Source organism: Abrus precatorius, unplaced genomic scaffold (genome assembly GCF_003935025.1).
Source record: "Abrus precatorius isolate BTA unplaced genomic scaffold, Abrus_2018 Scaffold7, whole genome shotgun sequence".
In the NCBI taxonomy this organism is placed as follows: Eukaryota; Viridiplantae; Streptophyta; class Magnoliopsida; order Fabales; family Fabaceae; genus Abrus; species Abrus precatorius.
Window position 1 is genome coordinate 36,024,224 of NW_020874417.1, and position 18,403 is coordinate 36,042,626.

At 32.3% G+C, this 18,403-nt stretch overlaps 2 protein-coding genes across 3 annotated transcripts; both read right to left on the reverse strand.

The window, feature by feature from the left end:
- Positions 1-1,758: 1,758 nt before the first annotated feature.
- On the reverse strand, positions 1,759-9,102 carry LOC113872042 (diphosphomevalonate decarboxylase MVD2, peroxisomal). Its single transcript, XM_027509233.1, has 10 exons — positions 8,514-9,102; positions 7,129-7,327; positions 6,016-6,079; positions 5,848-5,911; positions 5,679-5,759; positions 4,129-4,215; positions 3,371-3,528; positions 3,208-3,256; positions 2,389-2,510; positions 1,759-2,293 (listed from the first exon to the last, which is right to left on the reverse strand). The coding sequence occupies exons 1-10, from the start codon at positions 8,727-8,729 to the stop codon at positions 2,071-2,073; spliced, it is 1,263 nt and encodes a 420-aa protein (XP_027365034.1). The 5' UTR covers positions 8,730-9,102; the 3' UTR covers positions 1,759-2,070.
- Positions 9,103-11,513: 2,411 nt separating this feature from the next.
- Positions 11,514-17,496, reverse strand: LOC113871947 (proteasome subunit alpha type-5). Of its 2 annotated transcripts, none has more exons than XM_027509040.1 (10): positions 17,349-17,496; positions 17,217-17,254; positions 16,995-17,076; positions 16,763-16,843; positions 15,944-16,057; positions 15,760-15,861; positions 15,352-15,410; positions 12,740-12,842; positions 12,063-12,128; positions 11,514-11,951 (listed from the first exon to the last, which is right to left on the reverse strand). In XM_027509040.1, exons 2-10 carry the CDS (start codon positions 17,228-17,230, stop codon positions 11,859-11,861), a joined length of 714 nt encoding a protein of 237 aa, XP_027364841.1. In that variant the 5' UTR covers positions 17,231-17,254; positions 17,349-17,496; the 3' UTR covers positions 11,514-11,858. The 2 variants fall into 2 exon arrangements, with proteins under 2 accessions (XP_027364841.1, XP_027364842.1); XM_027509041.1 differs by having other exon boundaries at positions 11,633-11,951; positions 16,793-16,843; positions 17,349-17,427.
- Between the last annotated feature and the right edge of the window lie 907 nt (positions 17,497-18,403).

Below are 18,403 nucleotides of genomic sequence, written 5' to 3' on the forward strand. Positions count from 1 at the left end.
AATAATTGCTTTGTAAATTTCTTAATGCTACCATTAAACAGAAACGAAAAAAGGGGATGAAAACCCACAGCATAGCTTTTATTTTGAGAAAGAAGGGACGTTTGAGTTGGCGTTGTAGTGAACACATGACAATTAGATGAAACTGAAACTCACTCGAGTTCAATTACTATGCTACTCACTTGGGCCCGTCACATTTTTTCAATAATTTTCTTAACATCGGTCATCTAAGGGCTAATTTTAGGCATATGAAAATTAGTTTTAAAGACTAATGTTAGTTTTTCAAATTTTTTTTTTAAAGAATATAATTACACCCATCATCTTGAAGGTGAAACGACAACCACCCTATTTTTGTCGAAGTATTCTTCTAACCCAAGCTTGAGTTTAGAAACGCTAAGCATTAGTTGTACTATTCATTTTAAAATACAAATTTCTATTGCCAACAAAGATGCACGGGCGTTTGTACGCTCCTGCGTTTTATGGCGCCACTCACACTTTTGACCATATATAACATACGACATCCCCACGACAGAGATAACCATAGCCAAGATATTAACAAATGGCTTTTTTTTTTTAAACATAGGATCCTTAGTTTGTACTATACGAGTGGCTCAAAATTAAGGGAAACCAGTCCTTCCGTTAGCCCAAGATAGGTTTTTGGGGCCTTTCTGCTTCGTTTTCTTGTATATTGTAACTTGCTTCTCTTAACCAAAAAGAAAGTAACTTGCATCTGAACCCAATTCGAACATGCTGGCATCCCAACCCAGGACCAGATTGCTGAGGCTAGAGTTCAAACCACGTAATTCAGAGCGAGTATATTAATCCCATGTTAGTGGGATGCTTTATTTCTATAATATAAATTGCCTCGCTCTTATGCTGAAATTTCAGTTCTTATATAATCTAATGAGGGTTTCCATCTAAGTATTGCGTTTATCATTACAAGCGGTTTAGCTAATCATGCAATGACTAATAAATTGAATCAAGAAATGAAAAGTGAGATATAAAGTACAACATTTAATATATTAAAGTTTTAGGTGTAAGAATAGTTTCTATGTTGCCTCTAATTGATGTCATTTGAGCATTTTATGAAAATAGGTTATTGATCAATCTATAAAAAATAAAGTCAAAATAAACTAAAGATGATGCACTTAATTATTTATGTTTATTAAAACCTATTTGTTTAATATATTGGACGTCTATTAGTATAGATCATCCATATGCTTTACCCATTTAAAACCACATTTCGACTTGGTGATTGGAGTAAAATATTTAGCATCAATGGAGATAGATCATCCAACCATAACCAAGATGGATTACACAACCGATGGTTGTTATTTACGTGTTGTTTTTGTAATGCGAGTATTGCAGTGCTGCTTGGGATAACGGCAGAGACTGGACACTTTTTCTGCAAAGCTGAACTAGGTGGCAAGAATTATTGTTAGGATTGAATAGGAATCACGTTTGACGTCTCAACCGAGTAATGCTTCAGGGGTTAGTTCACATTGGGTAGCTTGTCAAACCAGTGCGGTACTTTCTCCTTTAATCTTGCTATAGTGCTTGCTTGGCGAGTTACGGCATTGACATCAAGTTACAGTATCAAAATACAAGCACGTCTCCTGCGTGGTGCAGGTTCTGTTTGGCTTCCGAGTTACATGTGAGTAGGTTCAAACAAAATGTTAACTGTTGGGGTCATTCCATTAGGTGACTGATCATCTTTTTTGAGCGGAAGTACGATCAAAGAAAATGGAACGCTTCATCAAAATAAAACAAAGTATGGAAATTGTCCTTGTAAGAAACCGACGAGTTCAACTTGCAAGCTCAAGTGAATTGAAGTTGCTTTGCTCACTACAGAAAAGGACGAAACTTATTTTTCTCCAACAAAATAGCCTAACTAGATTTGAAAACAATACAGATACATAAAAAAAGGAAAAAAGAAAAACACAATCTGCGAACTTGGAATGAACAAATAATCATGCCAATGGCACCACGGGCTTCCTTTAAAGGGTCCTCCAGTCAAAATATTTCGGGCTCATAAAGCCTGTTGGTTAAGCCTGATGAAGAATAGACATAAACTTACTTTGGAAACCCATTTTCACCGTTAAGAAGAGCTTGACTTTCATCAGAAAGCAAAACAGGTCCCCTTCCAGGTCTCGTACAGATGAAGTAACTAACATCCCCTTTGTACTTTTGTGATGGAATGTTATCTTTAGTTTCTGGCGGTGGTGGCAAAGCTTCTACATCCTGTATTCCAATGATCCCAGCATCTTTTGCAATTGACTTGTCACCAATAATGTAACTGAAGGGCGGAGAGTTTTGCAGGTAACTATGAAATTCAAGATTTGACAAAAAAATCTAACAGTATGCATGCAACTTGAAAAACTTAGAAAGCACCTGTTGAGGTCATCTGAACTTGGAGGGAAGTAGTAAAGCAGCCTCTGAATCAAAAGGGTTGCAGCTTTCCTGTTACGTGCAATTAGAACAGCATTTGGTCCCGCATCAAATGTATAAGCTACCTGCAAATCATAACTAACCAAATATTTAAATGGAAATCTACAGATTTGTACATGTTTGTTTAAACATGCCCGTGTAATATGAATATCTATGCACAAAGCCCAAACATAGGTATATGCATACATATTATTCACATGGAGATTATAAATAAATTAGATGTGGGGTAGGGGCATATTGACACAGGAAACTAAGTTATGGATAGTAGTGAAGTGGGAAAGCTTCACAGAACGAGAAGAACAAAGAGAATAGGTCAAATCAATCCCCAAATAATGTACACGTCAGATGCCCTGTCTGTTTGAATAGATATTACAGGCATTCAACAAGAAGCGAGCAATGTACCACAAAACTCGAGATAGGAAGTTCCCTTTCCATTGTTCATTGTAAGAAAGAAAAGATGAAAAGTTCAGTAAGAAAGAAACTTTCTGAAGAACACTGATGTTTTGAAGCATGACTAAAAATTTGAGCAAAACTTCAAAAGCTGTACAGTTACAAAAGAGTTTGATCAACATGTCAACCAATTCCTTCTAGACAAACCCATTTGCAAATGCATAACTTCTTCTAAGATTTTATTCTTTTGTTTGGCATAGCATAAAACTTCAAATGAATTTCTTTTAATCTTTGTTACACGTAACAAGTTTTGTCCATTGGAATAAACAGTTCTACATATGATTATAATATGACCAGTAAAGTAATTCAAACCTGGGGAGCTTCCTCTGAACGGTTCCACTTTTCGACGATGCTGATTATCCTGAAGTGAAATAGCACCATTGATGATAAATTAGAAAAAGAACTGTACCACACTTGTGATCTAATCACCAAGATGCAATAGCAATAACCAACTCTCACAATTATCAGCACCTACTTGTGGGATGTATCATTCATGTAAAATATGGGGGGACGTGTATCCAGGCAGACTGCATGAAACTGGTTGCTATCAGCACAGGTCAGTTGTGAAAAAGTTGCAAAATCACGATATTTTATGGCTTCTTCCATTTGCAGTATCCGCTTTGGTACAACTTCCTATTGCAGTAAAAAATGTATAAATGACAAATAAAAAATAATATAAACTAATTTACAATGAGATAGTTGTTTATATACCAATGGGCAGTGAACAGCCCGCAGAACTTACACGCATTCATAATTGATAACTAGTGTTATTCACACTTTCAAATTGATAAAGAAACAGTGGAAAATAAATTATGAAGAATAGTAAGTAGCATGAAGTAAGATCTTAGTGTGAACAAATGAATTGCAATAACAATTTTAATAATTAAAAGCACATAATGTCAGGATTCTAGAAAAGGCCAAGGGGGGTCCCCTTTCTATAGTATACAGGTGCTTTTGGGTAAATAACTAAATTAAGCACTTATTCAACAAGAGGTTATCATATGAGAGTTTATTCATAAGCGTAACTATATAAAAAGGTTACTGAAATAAGTTGAAAGGAACTTATAGGCAGGCCACAAGTAATTTTTACAAGTCCAAACAAGTTTTGTTGAAGCTCTACTCTAACAAAACACCACCTACATTAGGAATGTATCTACTCTAATACACACACACACAAAAAAAAAACCTCATCTACATGATTGGTGCAAAACTTGTACAAAGGGAATGAAGTACCTTTGCCCTGTGTTGCAATAGCAAACTTGTTTCAACACTCTCACGCATTCCTGCAGTGCTACTAGTCTCCTTCTGCCGTGAACTAACCTAGAAAAAGATAATAATATAGGAATATTAAGCAAAGTATGGCATATCCATATGTCATAATCATAATACAATAAAGTAGATACATAGTACTAAGATGAAATAGAAAAAACTAATCGACAAGATAAATAATATGCTTAAACAAATTAAAAAAAAATCAGAATGTGGAAAATCTTGCACAGCTCTTATTTAACCATCAGCAAATTCTACAACTCAAAGTTTAAAGCCTCTATTATCTGAGGCATAAGTAGCAAGGAGTGTAAGATCGTAATCGTAAGATCGTAACACAGATAGTAAGATTCTACTAAATTGTATGAATGCATATAAAATTGTATAAATAAAAAAATGAAAGAAGCTAAACAAAGACAAATGAGGAAAAGGAACCACCTTAACTCAAAATAGAAACAGGGACATACTACCCATTAAAAACAGAGCCCGATAAGAGAAGGAAAAGATTGATTAAGTAATGTATTCTGTTGGAAAGACTATTTTACCCTTAAAAAAAAACTTAAAACAGAATCATTTTAATAACAAAAGGGAAAGTTGACAACTTTTGCTCCAGCAGCACTGTTGCACTGCAAATTAGGCTACGATAGCTACAAATACAGCTGTGATGGTTGCTGCAGCAAAACGCTCCGCTATGACAAGGTCGCTAGTGCAGAGCAGGTCGTCGAAGCAGATTCAATCACCAGAGCGAAAGCTATAGCGATCGCAGAGCAGAGGAAAAAAGTCGCAGATCATAGGAAAGGTTTAGGGATCACAGAACAAAATCAATTTTAGACTTTCAAGCAAACTGGATTACGGGTCATTGAGTTAAAAATTGGGTTTGAAAACACAAGGAGATCGTCCATGCTTACCGGTTTTACGTTCTAGCACGCCGATCCCACCCAATCTTGCTAAATCACGACCCTAGCACCGAACTAGCACGGAGAAGGAGTTGGAGATCGTAAAATTGCACTTACAGTGCAATTTTACGATCCGGTACGCGATTTTGACTCCCATGATAACAACGGTGTTTATATAAGGTAGAACATTAATGAATAAAAACCAGCACTTTTAGCAGAAAAAGTCAAAATCAAAGTTTAGTCATGTAGAAAAAATATTATCTTAGCCTACTTGTGAATAATAAGGCAAAATGAAGCATGAACTGACTGCAACAAAGCTTGAAAGAAAGAAATGGAAACTGGAAACCACAACCAAAGGGCTTTAAATTGTGAAATGAGCACAACAGATCATTTTTATTGAAATATGTTAGTAGTCTGATAGGATCCAATGGCAAAGTATGGAACTTGAGTCCTACATTAAAGTATGGAATTCTAATGTAAGATTTATAAGACCTTGGCCTTGGACTCTTCAACTATAATTGCTAACTTTTAGGGTGTAGTTCTCCCAAGGTTCTTATCACAGTCAAAACTCAATAGCAAACTCATCCATTCAATTAAATAAAGACCAAAAGTGTGTCGTACCACAGCAATGACAATAACAAGATCATCCCAGTGCTTTTCATCAGCAAGTTGAACTGCAAAACTATCACTTCCATCATCCTCCTACAAATGTTGAAAATTATGTTACAAATGGATTCTCAGATAACATGATGCTGTACAAAATTATAAAATAGGAAATAAATAAACTTACTTTTCCCATTATCCACTTCACAAATCCCCCAAATAAGCTGCGGCAAGCACTACCTGATCCTTGCCTGCACATAATGACAATTTTCATAATTGCTACATGATGTTATTAAAGTAATTGTCCAAACAAAGTCATCCCTTGCAAATTTAAAGCCATTGACTAAATAGAGACCTTGCAATAGCAGATAGCTGGCTCTCATCTTCTTTAACATTCATGAGCTTCCCAAGGGCATAAACTGCAAAAGCAAAACAGAAGATGAAATCATTATGACATGTGGTAACTAATATTAAGCATGTGGCAATTAATATTAAGCCTAATATAAAATTAATAAGCACCAAGAACCTTGCTATTTCAAATAAGAAAGCATGCAAATTAGATTGAGATTGCATTAGGCAAAACAAAAATGAAATTTGAACTTCACATAACTCCAAAGAATAGTGTTAGATACAATATTACGAAAATTCTTCAAAAAAGAATAAGGCTGGTCCTCTATGAACCCAACCCTAAGGCATAAAAAATTGAACCAGTAATTAAATTTATCGCAATATTGTCTTTCAGAAACTGAATGTAATTCAGTACTTTAGCCCCTCCATAATGGCTGGCATATACTGCAAACCGTCCAATGGTGACCCGAATCCAGTATCCATACCAACAATATTGTTTTCCTAGTCCAAGTTCATTTATCACCACCTTTGTCATATTTTTAGAGAATTTCCTGACTGTTGATAACAACACAACAGTGTTGAGTGTTGTTCTCTTTTTGGTCTTTCCCTCACTTTTTCTGCCCATCATTCTTTGTCTTAGTCTTTAATGCTCACCTCACATCCCCGAACCTATATTTTGTTTCACAAAATTTTAAAAAGTTTCATTTCCCTTCCCCAAGAAGTCCCCTCCACCTGATGTACAAATAAACAGACTAGCAAGAAGGTACTGACTGATACATTCAAATCCAGATTTTGGAAACCAGGTGAACCAATCAGCCAATGCAATGCCTAATTTAATGCTCTGTTTGGTTTAGACCTTAAACCATGCTAAAGCAGCCAACCAATTACAACCAGATTTGATGGATTGACCCATGCAACCCATATTAAGCTCAAAGCATGAAAAATGCTATTTTATAATATAGAAAGTGATGGAATCCACTCTGTGGTAAGAATTAAGGAACTAATGGATAACTGCTCAAATCCTTGCCAGTAGCCACTAATCCAATCCACTCTGTTGTGATACATAACTATTGAATGAAAGAAAGGTAAATAAAAAATTGAAGTTTATCAAGTGTATTACCGAGGCAGGCAAAACCCGCAGCTGATGAAGCTAGCCCTGCTGCAGTAGGGAAGTTGTTGTATGAAGCAATGTGTACATGCAATTTGCCCCAATCCTCCTTTGTGATCTTAATACCCTTTTTCTTATCCTCAACATCACAAGCACGAGCACGGATCTCCCTTAGACAATTTTGGAACCTGCCCCCAGAAAGAGAAATCTCCTACACTAACCAGTAAAACCAAATTCCATGAATCAAAAACAGAAAGGAATAGAATAACAAATCACTATGCCAGTATCTATACACACCAGAAGACCTCTTTTTTTATCATTTACTATTTTTGAAACATGCATTTTTGTCCATTCTTTTTAACTAGACAGTAAATAGAAACAAATCCAGAAATAAGCAGTTGCTATTCCTATTGTTCTAAATTTATAGGAATGTGAAAGTAAACCCAGGATAATAAAATGGATACGAGACATAAGAAATATTGTCTAATTGTACCTTGACTAAGAGTCAGATTGAATAAACTTCTAAGCACTAACAGGGGAAGAAAATAAAATGAGTCAACTTTTCCCATAAATTAAAAATCAACTTATGTGTCACAAGTTAGATGAAAGAACTTCTAAACAAGTTAAGGTGCATAAGTTGACTTTTTAACTCATTAAAGAAGTTTGATTCATTTTAACTCATTGATTTGTTTTATTTTATTCTCAGAGAAGTGTTTGTGCAGAAGTTTATCCAAACTAGCTCTAAATATTTTTTTAAGGGTAACCGTCTGCATTTTTTCTTCATCTGTATGAAGAGAAAATTTGCCTTCTGCTCCATGTTAAACAGGTATGGTATTAGTATCAGGGGCGATTAACACGTGAATAGGATGATTTCTTTTAAAAATAAGATACGGGTATAACAAAGTATATTAAGCAAAAGGTATTTACTGTTATAAATTACTTATATTTTATTATTTTATTTTTCTTGATTTATTTTTTTATTATAGCTTATATTTGTATTAGTTTGTCATCATTATCACATTAATATTGGTCTTTTACCTTTTAAAATTATTAAAAAAACATAATCCTGGTCAAAATTAAATAAAAATATCATGATTAAGTTATGATAATAATCACTTTATTATCTAAAGAAAAAAGTTCATCAAGAGATTTGAAGACAATGAAATCAAGCTTTAATAGTGAGGCATTACAGTTTGCACTTCTGGCAAAAAAAAAAACAAGTTCCAATAGATGCACATAAGTGTCCATTCCCTATCACACACTAAAGAATCGGGGGAAAAAATTTAAAATATATATATATATATATATATATATATATATATATATATATAAAAGGAAAAGAATGAAAGCATTCATAAAATTGAACCATATAAACCAAATAGAAAAATAAAGTTTACCTTGCCGTTAAGCCACATACAATCATGCTGGAAGCTGGGACTGACAGCAACAGTGGTGGTAGTGCAGAGATGACTAGGATCAAGAGTAACACTGATACTATCATTGACGGGTAAGATTAGGGTTTCGTCCCTCTTCCCCCAATACTTGATGACAGCAATGTTAGTGGGTGTCTGTGCAGTCACCATGAGCACCCAATTTTGCGACTCACCGGCCATTTCCAGCTGCGTCACAACCACAACTAACCAATCGAATTGAACCAAATACAGCTTTAGGAATCAGGGAAATCAAAGTTTTCCCCGGGAATTTCAAATGCCACAATGCCACAGAAAACAGCGGGAAAATGAAGAAAAGAAAGGAAAAAGGAAGTGAAGAAATAATTAGGTTGGTAAGGTGAGGGATCTGAATGCTATGACAATGGAATTGGAATAGAATGGGAAGAAGTCTATTATATAGCATCCAAGAAGAGGAAACTAATCTCCCAACCTTTCCTTCGGGTTCTAAACTCAAGGGTCCCCCGTTATACCCTCAGCCAAACCCAGTGCTGGTTTCCAATTTCTATTGATTAATTTTCCATATTCATTTCATTTTCCATCAAATAAGGTTCGGTAAACCCATTTATCATTAACAATACTGCCAAAACTTTTTGATGTTTAATTAATCTCTGTCTTAAGTGCACTTATAAGCCTCTTATTATTTTAGTTTTTTTATATTTAATTATGGAAACCATTCTTCATGTTTTTTAAAATGTTGAAATTGAATTCGTCTTCATACTTTTTGTCAAATATTTAAGAATATGCTTATACATTTATTTAACATCACATTTTTAACTGCTTTAGAATAAACTTTTAAAAATAATGAAACTGTTTTTTATTAAACACTCTAACTTTATTCATTTTTTCAATTATCATTTTTTTTTCTATCATTTACATTTTACCTATACATTGTTCTTCTCTCCTTTTATAAAATTATATGGTCAGAGCTTCTTAAAACAAAAAATATAATTAAGAATTTTATGCAAAATGTTAAATACACATTACATGTATAACATTAAATTGCATTGTGTCAATTCTTATTTCATTTTATGTCGGTCACTTCTTCATCTATTAAAAATTAAAGTTTGTTTTCTCATTAACTCTTTAATTTTGTTATAATTTTAAAAATTAATTATATGTCATGCTAAAATGATAAAATTATATATTAATAAAAAAATGATACTGAAATATATATATATATATATATATATATGTATTTTAATATTTTTTTAATATATCATTTATCACTTATCTAACTTACAAATATAGTAGCACAGACATTTTAAACGTGAAATGTTAGACAACGAGTTAGTTGACACAATACAGAAACCCTGTGACGGAGTTAACTTGCTCGTGATACACGAGGGCACAAGACTAGTAAATAGAAAAATGGGATCAGAGGTTGGTGTTCCGCGTGGTACAAAGTTTATTTATAATAAAAGACATTACTAACTTATTACTTAAGTTTTGTTTAATTTTAATAATTATTTTATAAGTAGTTAATCTAGTAAAATATATTATAAATATAATCTTTATATTAATTATTATAAAATAAATAAATTTAATAATATAATAATTTATGTTTAAATGATGGTATAATTTTTATGTTATCAGTAAACTTAAATTAATTTTTAACATTTAAAAAACATAATTAAATTAAAACATATATTTATCTCACTTAAAAAAATAACCGACTATTAAAACACATTTTTGAACTAAAAATTTACTTTGGAAAAGTGATACTTTTTTGTGGAAATGACCAACCAGAATTTTGGCACAATATACGGTACTAAGATAACTACTTGCTGGATCTCGCACAAAAGACATAAACACTGTTGAGGGCAAACTACACCACACGCAAAAAAATAAATAATGTGGTTAAATCCCAATGGAAAGACGGTGGCTTCCTCCTCCTTAAAGTTAAAATAAAAAATTATGTGACTTTTCTTCTAGTCTATATCTTCTTAAAAATACATTATACTTTAGCTTAATTTTAATACTGTATTTAACCATTGCTAAGTAATTGATTATTATCTTTTTATTTTTAATATATTATGTAGATAATAAGTTGTATATAATACATTTTTATTTTTATTAAATACATTAAATTATATTATTTTTTATGATTTTTAATAAAAAATTATTATACATCACTATCATGTACAATATTGCACAGGATAAAAAAAAATATTTATTAAATTGATAAAAATACACTTATAAGTTTAGATTCATTGTCCAGAACTACTTATTTTTGGAGTCTTATAAAATCCATCTTCATAACAGATAAATAATATTAAACTAAAATCATGATAAAAAATAAATAAAAAAGATTACTCATATCTTTAAAATAATTAACAACATTTAAATTCATTTTTATTAAAGAAGCATCTCTCAAAAATCATTTAAAAACATTTATGAACTCATTTGAGAGCATGTAAATAATTTTTAAGTATTTTAATTTTTTTGAAGATATAAAACTATTTAATTTTATTATTCATTCTATTAAATTACTTTAATATTTTTCAAAAACCATCATTTAAGTATTAATAATTCTAAACTTTTATTATTACATGAGTTTAAATATAAAGCATTAATAAGATCTGAAAAATGTTTTTGTAATATTTAAAAAACAAGCATTTGAAATAAATCTAAACTTGAAGATATTTTTTGGTGACTTCAATACAAGATATCAATTGACCATTACTACAATCCTACTCAATGTAACATTAAAAATGAGACTAAAGTATAATATAATTTAAAAATAAAAGAAATTGCAAAGGACTTTATAAATAAATAAAAAATTATTAAAGTGCAAATTAGAAAAGATGTTGAAATAATTTATTTACTCATTTTTCCTCAGTCTCCCAATTCTTAACTATTAATTCTATAGCTTTCTCTCCTTCGTTACAACAAATCCTCCTCATTATTAAAAAAAAAGTATTGAATATGCTCAGTCTTTAAAATAATAAAATGTATTTTTCATTGAATACCTACTTTATAAAATAGAAAGAACGTTGTTAAGAAAATAAGTAAAGAGGATATAACAAAACTTTCCTGATACTTTTACAGGGGAAAATAACCAGCACAGGTATAGTTCTCGTTGTGAGCATTCATGTCTTCTTCCCAAACATCAAAACAATTTAGTCCTCAATTTCAACTACACTTAATAGAGCAAATATGACACGAGAATCTAGTAAGCGTACAACTTGGCCGCATGCGTAGCACTAATATAGCATCATCCATCAATAAAGTTTCTTCACAAAAATAAATAGACGTACAAATGCTGAATAAAGAAAACCATGCAACAGGAAATCATAGACGACTTATGACAGCTTCCACCTCAGAGGGGGTATAAAGATGATATGTTGGAGCCACCTTGGCAATGTCAACGTTGTTAGGAGTGACCTATGATGAAAAATACAAAAGAAACAAATTATTTATACTTCCAATTCCATTTTTTTTTGTTGGGGGGGGGAGCAATCAGTTGGCAGAACATTCATCCAATCTTAATCTCACCTTCTCTTCCATGACTTGCTTCAAAATGGATAAAGCAATAGTCTCGGCTTCTTGAAGGGTTAGGTCCTGCACAACACAATAAATAAACACCAAATTTCATTGTTTCATGTCATCGTGATGCCTCTTCGCATAAAAGATAGTCCTTCAAAGCAGCACTGAGAGTGGTGCCAGTGCATAGAGAAAAACTCCGAAACAATTGAGGAACATGTTGACAATCGTGTTGCATTAATTTGACAAGCAAAATTATCAAAACATTTGACCAGTCACCAGGGTAGCATTACAGAGAAAATACAGACGGACAAAAAGTTGGACAAAAATCATTATGCTTTTTACAAATGTTAAAAAAAGAAACAACGTGAACAATCAGCTAAAGTACACTTGGTAAGAAAGGGATATTAGGTAAATCTTGAAGGTGAAATTTAATTTTTGGGATTTTGGATAAAATGAATATATTGTTTGAATAGTATATCATCTTTTATGTTATTTTGATAATTTTATTAATTGTATAGATGTTTTCATTCTACTCAACATGCTCTACCAAGAATTAAGGGTATGAGGTCTCCTCATTCCTTTATGATTTCACCCTTTTCTCACTTTCCAATCCCAGTAAATTATAATTTCACTGTTATGCACAGAATGGGAGGTTTAGAAAGAACTAACTATAAAACTGCGGATACCTTGTTGTACTGTTCTTGCAGAGAACTATCTGCACCTTCTGAACCTGAACCGATAGCTTTTGCATTGCATTGCCAAAATGTGCCAGATGGATCAGTGTAATATCTGTAAATCAGAACATTTCAATTCAGTAAGAGTAAGAAGTCCAAATGAAAAAGGATAAGAACAAACCCAGCATCAAGGAACTCCACATCATCCAGCATTAAGAATGAAAATAGGCTAAGTTTTACATAAATAGGTCTGGCCTATCTAATAATTTTAAAGCTTTAAACCTAGCCTATTATCTGTCATAAGCTTTTTATTAAGCCTATCCCAATCTTTTTAGAAGCATGTTTTGGCCTATTAGCCTTTTTAACGGCTTACTCTATAATATATGATACAACATAAATAAGTGTGCAAGAAGATGATGGATGAGATGAAATAAACTAGTCATAGATATAATTGAGACAATGCAAATGTAATTCATTGTTATAAATATAAGATATACGCAAAAGACTCTAGCAAGCAAGACTCTCTCTCTTTTAGAGAGAATGTAGTAAAAAACACTCTTCAAAAAAATTAGGTTTTTAATTTAAGATTTTATTTATTTTAAAATTTAATTTATTTAAATATTATTATATTATAATTTTTATATAAAATTATTTAATATATTATTATAAATTTTATGAGTTTTAAATAAGTCATTCTAATAGGCCTAATAAGCTTTTTCTTAAACTCAAATCTGGCTTATTTAATTAATTAAACTTTTTAAAAAACATAAATTAAGTTTATCTAAGGACCAAAGTATTAGAACCTAGGTCAACAAAAACCAAAAAAAAAACACTCATTTTGTGCATTTATTTACTGTTTAAACAGTTATGTGCATTAATGTGTTTGACATACATGAATATGAAAATTGTTTACACAATTGAGCCATAAACCTTAAATGTAAGTGACAGACACAAATATCACCCAGCTATTCCAACATAAAGGTAGTCAAAGTTGCTAGTTGCAACCATGAACTGCTTTCAATTGAGAAACAAAAACATCATATATACGTTACAGTGAGTTGAACGTACAGGGTAGACAGTTAAACCAAACAAAGAATCTATTTACACCACAAATCAATGGTAAGAGGAGAAGGTACATTGCTAAACCTAAAATAGCATAGCTTTAAACCATAGTTGTTAATCTCACATAGCAGCAAATGGCAGCTGACCCTAAAACCTTATTGCGGAATTACGTATAGCAGAACGACAAGTATTTAAAAATTTATAATGTGCATATATAATGTCATGTACACAGCAAAACAGAGCATGAACAGCAAAGCAAGAGGATGAACAGAAAAACAAAGCTAGAAAACAAAAAGCACAGCAGATGCCAGAAAAGCTTGATTTCTCCGGTGAATAGAAAAGCTGAGGACACATTAGAGGAGAGAGACACCAGACAAGCTGATTTCTCTGGTGAAATGGGGCAGGTGAGTCTCTGGACAAGCTGATTTCTCTGGCAAAATGGAATGGGTGAACCGATGAGGGGAGAAACTGCTATGTTGAGGTCCAGATCTTTTGTGCAAAGAGGAAGAGTGTGGAGGAAGATGAAATTGATTTTATAATATATATATATATATATATATGTGTGTGTGTGTGTGTGTTTATAAAGGATAAATGACCTTTCTACCCTTAAAAATAATCAAAATGATGCATTTTAGAAAAAACAAAAAAAGGTTTCTTGTTTAGCACAGACGAACTTCTCCCTTTTCTGGCCGCAAACCACCCACAACTGCCGCGATGTGACGAACGCCCCGCAACATGGCAGCTGTGGTGGCTGACGGCCACACTGGTGCCATAGCACTGCTATTAACAACTATTGCTTTAAACAATTAAAAGAATGATCAGGAAAGGTGAGAAGTACAACATGACTATGAAATGACAGCAAAGAACTTCACAGTTCCTATTTTCTTTAATAAGAAAAAATACAGAGTGCAATTCTTCAAGTTTTTCTCTTTAAAAAACATTTTTTTTTGCTAAAAAAGTCACTTTTGAAATATGCTAACATGTTTGGGTGAACTTCTCAAAAAAAATCAGATTATATATTATTTTGAGACTATAATGAATATCTTCTGCTAAAAATCTCTACAAAAAGTCACATTTTTAGACAATCTTTAAATCATTTTTTCAAGCTTAAACAAACAGTCTCACAATAGAAAGAAAGGCAGTGACAAATTAAGTAGAAAAGTTGTCCCCAAGGAACCAGAGGGGGAAAAAAAGAGAAATTAGATAAAAGGAATTTTCAGCAAAAATATGACCAATTTAGAAACCATTAAACACACAGTAGTTAATCTAGTCAATGATTGGTTACTAATTAACCACTCTTTGATCATGGTCAACCAGTGAAATTGTAATTGTTCTTGAAAAAAAAAATTACCAGAATTCCGTTCTTTATAATTTCACTGATCCCACGATAAAATCATAAGATAATAGAAACAACAATATCAATTGAAAAAGATCACGAATATCATAGATTCAGACAAACCAACATCTAAAGTAATCACAGGACACAGAAAATTAGCCCAAAGGGAAACTCCACCACATTACTGACAAGATGCCATTGCATATTAGAAGGAACAAATACTTACAAACTAGGTCCATTCTCATCATGTCCAGCAATGAGGAGAGATACTCCAAACGGTCGAGACTGCAAGAGAAAAATGGTGTACGTTAAAATGCATACACAATGATATACTGCTAGGAACACTGCCACTTAGTATTTTGTACAAAAGAAAAAGGTTTATGACATATGCAACTGAACCAGTCAATCTGAAAAGCACCTTACATGAGAGATTATGCATTTGATTATAAAAGTTTCACATTCAACAATTGCTGTAATATGAGAATATGCATGTGACCTGAAACTTTTAAATAAATAACAGTTTATATCTACAATCAACATTTGTCCAACACAATATATAAGGCATCAGTATTTCTATCAAATGCATAAATAAGTGACAACCTAACAAAAAAATTCATAAAGCTGTGTTCTTTACCATGGACTCTTCATCACCTTCACCAAAACGCAAGGCTAGATCACAAAGTGCTTGGGTAGTGGACTCAACAGTCATTGGTTCACCATAGGAGAACCTATGATTCTGAGAACAATGAACCAAAATATATCAATCATTAGCTAATCAACTACTTAGAACTTAAAATATCCCATAGGGCTAAAAATACCTGAGTTTCCACCCGTGCATGCTCAACAAGTGTTCGAGCATCAGCAATCAATCCACTCATTGCACAACCTATATGCTCATCAATTTCCATAATTTTCTCCACACTACTAGGCTCCTGAAAGAGAAGTTCCATGCAAGCAAATCAATCACAGTACAAGGCAAAAGTCATAACAACACAATAGATTTGCTTGTTCACAGAATGATTTCCATAATTTAATTTTAAGACCTAATAAGAAATGATCTAAGCCTTTACCCCAAAAGAGAGATTTTTTTTCACCTAAGGATACATTTGGAAACACAACTTAATTAAGTACTTATTCAATGAGCTCTTGTCACATAAGGGCATGACATATTTTAATCATGAAGTAAAAGTCCTTATTTTGATAAGCTACATCAAGAAGTTTATTAAGATGAGTTGAAAAGAGCTTACGGAAGTCATAAGCTATTTTCACATGTTTTTCCAAACACTCTCTAAAAACAGAATTAAAAGAAAAATATGATAAAAAGAAGATCAAGGTAAACAACAACATTTTCCATGGGATACGACTACACACACAAGCACAACACACATTGCATTTAAAATGAACATCAATAATCAAACTTCAGAAGTACATCCAAAAACCAACAGGATGCCCCCAAAATCCGATTCATGTGAACCCCATCTGTGTCAACTATCAATATTCTGCACAAGCATCTTTCTTATTTTCCATCAAATTGTGCACTGACAGATAATGGCACATTTACACGAAGATGGGTCACCCTAAGATGATAAAATCCCACCACTGTAATAAAAAAGTAATTAAATGGAGCAAGGCAAGACCAATAGCGGCGAAGTGATGCGCTTCTCAACTGCAAGGACGACGCCCTCTTTCGTCTTCAACCCAATCGCAGTTGATCCCAGCTGCAAAACAATCAAAAACCATTTACAAACACAAAAACAAAAGGACAAGAAACCTAGAATAAAACAGATTCTTATAGGTGCAAACCCTCTCATTTTCTTATAAATGGATATAAAAATCATGGAAGAGAAAGATCAGGGAGAAGCGACACACCTTGATGGCCTCGATTGCATATTCAACCTGAAACAAACGGCCTTCAGGAGAAAAGGTGTTGACTCCTCGGTCATACTCAGTCCTAATTCACTCACAGTATAAACGATTAATCAACAGAAAACCCTAATAGACTTCAGTAAAACCCATTCGGCCACGAAATCGAGCAAAATGGAAAAACCCTGAAATGGAAAATTGCAGCAACGGAAGGGAGAGAGGGTTCACCTTGTGAGAAACATGTTGGATAAGATTCGATGAAATCACTGCATAAAATTGGAGCGAGAGAAACAGATTAGAAAAAAGAGGGAGAAGAGAAGAGAATGAGAAACGTTGGGGATTGGAGGAATTGGGGGTTACCGATCGCAAAGGTTTGGTTCTCAGTCTCAGTGTGGTTTGTGAGGGTGGCCTTGCGCTTATTTGCTTCCTTGCTTGCTCGAGGGGGCTTGTAAAAAAAAATTAATTATTAAAATTAAAATCTTTCCTCAAAAATTGTAAGAAATAAAACTCTCTGTAGCCGTACGATTGGACACCTTTTATGATGGCTTTAAGATCGTGTGGCCCATATTAGCTGGCATGCGAAGATCGTTTTTTTTTTCTTTTTTTCATCTAATTAAAAAGTTGAAGAAAATTAAATTTAGAGCATATTTAATTTATTTTTTTAATTTTTAAAAATAAATTGTAGTATAAATTTATACTATTAAGGTTATTAACTTATTCAAAATTGTTTGTTTAAAAATTAGTGTTGAAAGAATTAATATTTAAAATAAACAATGTGTTTAGAAATTCATTTTTAAAAGTTAATTTTAATGTAAATAAAAATGTGAGGTCTATTTTAAAATGTAAGTATATTATACGATTCTTGTATTTAAAGTTAAAAAGAAAAAAGTTTAAACTTTGTTGTAAGTTGATTTGGTATTCTTTGATGAGCCCAGTGAAAGGAGAGCCCAAAAATAAGACTTGAAATTTTATAAATAGATAGATACAACAATGGAAAGCTTTATAATATTTTATTAAATAAAAACGTTGTTATATTATTCACAACATATTAATTTAAGTAAAAATATAATTCTAAATTACGAGAAATTGTAAAATATTATATAATTGAGTTACATAAAATCAATTTAAACTATTGACCCAAAAAAAAAAAGGTAACAATAAACGTCATCACTCTCAGTGAATGTATGCATACTTTATAGTTTAAAATCAAAATTTTACAAAAAATTCTTATAGAATTTAAAAAATAAAGTGATTAAAACACGTATATAGTAGTTCAATAAATGAGAGAAATTTCTTACGTAATACGATTTCTTAAGAGAAAACAAGCAACTTCGATAATCTTATACATATATATGATTCAGTCTTCAATAAATGAGAGAAAATTTAGAAAAGAAGAGTAATTTCTTGTAATTTAA